General features: G+C 42.4%; 1 protein-coding gene across 1 annotated transcript; it reads left to right on the forward strand.

The window, feature by feature from the left end:
• Window positions 1–1,125: 1,125 nt before the first annotated feature.
• LOC101557855 (olfactory receptor 14J1-like) lies at window positions 1,126–2,058 on the forward strand. The gene has a single exon (XM_004622097.2). It carries the CDS (start codon window positions 1,126–1,128, stop codon window positions 2,056–2,058), a length of 933 nt encoding a protein of 310 aa, XP_004622154.2.
• The last annotated feature ends 2,263 nt before the right edge of the window (window positions 2,059–4,321 follow it).

The raw sequence follows: 4,321 nt of genomic DNA on the forward strand, positions 1-4,321 counted from the left end.
TCTGGATTCTGTTCCACCGTTTCTTTGAGTTCATTGATCATCCTCATCATTTCATCTCTAAATTCTTTATCGGAAAAATCGCATTTGTGGGTCATGCCTATTGAGACTTCTGGACTCTTTTCTTCATCCACTCCTCGTGGTGGGGAGTTTCACTGTTTGTTCATGTTGTTGTGGTAGTATGGAGATAGGAACTTCCAGTTCACTATCTTTGTACCCCTCTCACTGCGAGAAAGGACTCTGGATGAGCTCGGTCGATGGTGGTCACCTTTTTCCCCTTCTAGAATACTACCTTCCTCTTTGGTGTTCCTCTGTGACTTATGTGAGGCCTCTACTAAAGCTTCAGAGGGTGTGTTCTTTTATATTAGGCTTGTTCAGTTTCTTGTGCTCACTTTAATTTTGGTGAGGTTGGAATAGGCTACCGCACTATTACACTAATGTGATTGGGATAGTTAGGATATTCTCCTCAGAGTTAGGTAACAGAACGGAGATTGAGATGTGGGTCCTGAGAGCTGGGAAGGGGGAACATAACTGTGGCCACCGCCACGGAGGCCATGACCCCCGCCACGTTGTACCTGGGAGAGAGTTGGCTGCACCAGTGCCCGAGCCTAAATGAAGTCCCACAGGTGATGAGTCCTAATGCTTGCTGGAGAAACTGCTCTGGCCGGGCACTAGGGAGCACCCTGGCTGAGGGGGTGGGTGTTCTTGCAGTTCCCTGGCTGAGGGGGTGGGTGTTCTTGCAGTTCCCTGGGTGAGGGGGTGGGTGTTCTTGCATTTCCCTGGATCTGTTTTCTGGACATGCTGCCCCTGAGGCCACACTCCCCAGAATAGATTTCAAAGCTTTTCTTTAGCCATTTTTAAATAAGAAATATATAATACATTAATAGTAGGATTTTGGTTAATTGATGATTATGGTAATATAATTTTTACTTTTACATAATTATTTGTTAGGCATTTTCTCATACTTAATATTTTTGTGTTTGTGAAGAAATAGATTTAAAGTTAGATATTAATTTATTTGTTTGCTTAATTTACCATCTTTTTGCAACTCTATAGAATTTTGGGTAGACTGCATCCACTCAGGACCTGTGATTTGCAACCAACATCTGTTAGAAGTTAAAGAACACTATGGCTAATTTCACGACAAATGGGTTTCTCCTCATAGGATTTTCTACCAAGCCCGAGCTAGAAATCTTCTATGCTTGTCTGTTCCTAGTTCTGTACTTGTTGGCTTTAGCTGGTAACATGCTCATAGTCACCACTACTTCCCTGGATGACAGTCTCCAGTCCCCCATGTATTTCTTCCTGAAGCATCTCTCCTTTCTGGATCTCTGCTACATTTCCGTGACTGTCCCAAGGTTCATCTACAACTCTTTCTTGCATAGAGGAGACATTTCCTTCTGGGAATGTGTTTTTCAGTGCTTTGTCTTCACCCTCTGTTTGGGTGCAGAGATGGCCATGCTCACGTTGATGTCCTATGACCGTTACGTGGCCATCTGCCTTCCCTTGCGCTATGACGTCATCATAGATATCAGAACCTGTGTCCATGGAGTCTTCAGCGTCTGGGTCAGTGGGGCCATCTGTGGAGTCATGCACACCACAGCTACATTCTCCATCCGCTTCTGTGGTCCCCGCATCATTCACCAGTTCTTCTGTGACATCCCCCAGCTCCTGAAACTGTCCTGCTCCAATGACTATATCAGTGAAGTGGGTGTCTCTGTCTTCATGACTTTCGTGGCTTTTCTTTGTTTTACCTTTATTGTATTTTCCTACATTCACATATTTTCTTCTGTGCTGAGGATGCCATCTGCTGAGGGCAGAGCCAAGTCCTTTTCCACTTGCCTTCCCCACCTCGCTGTTGTCATATTGTTTCTTTCTACAGGTGCCTTTGAGTACTTCAAATCTCATTCAGACTCTCCAACTGTGTCAGACATTCTGCTCACTATTATGTATACAGTAGTTCCACCAACATTCAATCCAATCATCTACAGCCTGAGAAATAAAGCCATTAAGTCAGCTGTAAGAAAGGTTTTTAAGAAAAATAAAGCATATCTGTGTTAATGACCTTTATGTATTCTTTTTTGGGAGAGAATTTTAAATTCCATGGGCAATCTTGACATAATATAACTGGAAATTTCAGTAAATAAAAAGTGAATATAAAGGACATTTGAATGGGAATGTTGTGTTTATATGCTGTTGGTAATACAATATCAAAACTACCTGAATTAAACTTGTAAATGCAACAGTTTAAGATTATTTCATCGAATTTTGAGAGTACTATAAATGAGATTTTTTACATTTAAAATCAGTCAGGTTAGTGACTCATGATTTGTATGTCAAGGTAATGTAAAAATGTGCATATGAGACTCTTCTATTTTCAGTAAGTACTGTTCTACTCTCAGATATTACAAGTTGTTTACAAACTTATCACCCCCCCCCCCGACAGTCAGCACTCATTGGTTCTTTGAGCTCCATTCATTCTTTTCAACTTCTTGGGGCTTCAGTTCACATACATTGATGCCACCCTTGTAAGGCCTCTTGATCTCCCTTACTCTTCCATTTCAGATGTAGTGGGCCTCTTTGCCACTCATGAGGATGGGATGTCTTAAGTAATAACCAGTGAGATTCTCAGAGATACCAGTTTTATATTGGCAAAATGAAAAAAATAAATAAAATAACATATAAATAAAAATTTTATTAAAAGATTCATTTGCTGAAAATGGAAGAGATCACTCACACAGAGATAAAAGGTACTTAGACCTTGCTATTTTAAAATGGGAAAATTCATACATGTGTTTATCAGCATATTAAATTAGAAAAAAGAATGTGTACATTGACAGTTTGCTTTCAAATTAGAAGAAAATGTTTTGTATAGAATGAATGAAAGTGATAAAAATCATGGAAAAGAAACTACGGTAAATGATATCAATGAAATATGTAATAGTTACCTCCCATATAGCACAGCAGTTGGGCGTTTGCCTTTCACGCTGTCAACCAGAGTTCGATTCCTCCAACCCTCTTGGAGAGCCCGGCAAGCTACCGAGAGTATAGAGCCCGCTCGGCACAGCCTGTCAAGCTACCCGTGCATATTGGATATGCCAACAACAGTAACAATAAGTCTCTCAATGAGAGACGTTACTGGTGCCCATTTGAGCAAATCGATGAGCAACGGGATGACAGTGATACAGTGATCCATTTACCCATTCTCAGACACAATCAACCACCAGTATAGAAGAAGGAAACTTGAGGCAATTCTCCCCCAATAATACATTTCAATAATCTTGTTTGAAATCATAATAAAAGTGGATTTATGTATATAAGATACAACCATAAGTAGAATATTCTATTAAAGTATAAACTTAAGGTTAGACTTTCACATTTTCTAGCACTTTCTGCTTATCATTTACATCCTTTAAGTCATTGGAGGATATTGTGCTGAGGGTCAAACCAGGGAGGGCTCAGGCAGGGCCAGAGAGACTGAGCCCTGAATTATCTTTCCAGATCCCTCAGGTCTAACTTTGCTAACTTCGCCCTTGACTTTGTCTCCCCACACTTCCTTCCCTCAAGTTATTTGTTGAGGAAGATTAAATTGTCAGTAAAATCCCACTTCCTGGGAGAGACTGTGATCTTAACAAGCTCCATTTTTGCCCCATTAGGCTGGAGCTCTGGGCAGAGAACTATTGACACTTTTAGGGTTTACTGGTTTACTCCTGGTTCTGTGCTCCAAGATCACACCAGTTGTTGCCCGGGGCCCCGATGAGGTGCTGGGGTTTGAACCAGGTCTGCTGTTTGCAAGGCAAGCACTGGTCCCTCTGTACTCTCTCTCTCTGGCTCCTGAACGTTGGTTTTGAAAGTCAAGAATTACATAGAGAATTCTCTCTTGTGTCAAAGTTTCTACTGAACATCTCACATCAGTGAAAAGATAGGGAGAGATTTGAGAACCCTGTCCAGTGCAGACAGAGACAGAGATGAATAGTGCAGGGAATAGTTTATTGGGGTGCTCTCCTGGCCGGAGCCCTAGATCCCTGGGCTAGGCTGGGGCTGGGCTGTGCCCTGGAAGAGACTGAGGGGGCTTTTTAGTTGTCTTGGGCAGGAAAAGGGGAGAAGGGAACAAAGACCAGTGGAACCAGTGTGCTTGGTCTCGACTGTTGTCTCTGGGGGATGGATGTGAGGAACCAGGGAATGCAGCCTGGTGGCTTCCTGTTGCCAGGTGGGCTATAAGTCCTGTCTTCTGTGCTGTGGGGAAAGGTGATCTTTGTGGGAATGTCATTATTTTATCCGCAGGCCGCCATCCGGCCCCAGGCAAATTTTACAGATAGCCCCA

The sequence above is a fragment of the Sorex araneus genome, chromosome 2 (assembly GCF_027595985.1).
Source record: "Sorex araneus isolate mSorAra2 chromosome 2, mSorAra2.pri, whole genome shotgun sequence".
Taxonomy (NCBI): Eukaryota; Metazoa; Chordata; class Mammalia; order Eulipotyphla; family Soricidae; genus Sorex; species Sorex araneus.

Excerpts from the sequence above, each read along its gene's own strand:
- LOC101557855 (XM_004622097.2), top strand. The coding sequence starts at position 1,126 with ATGGCTAATTTCACGACAAATGGGTTTCTCCTCATAGGATTTTCTACC.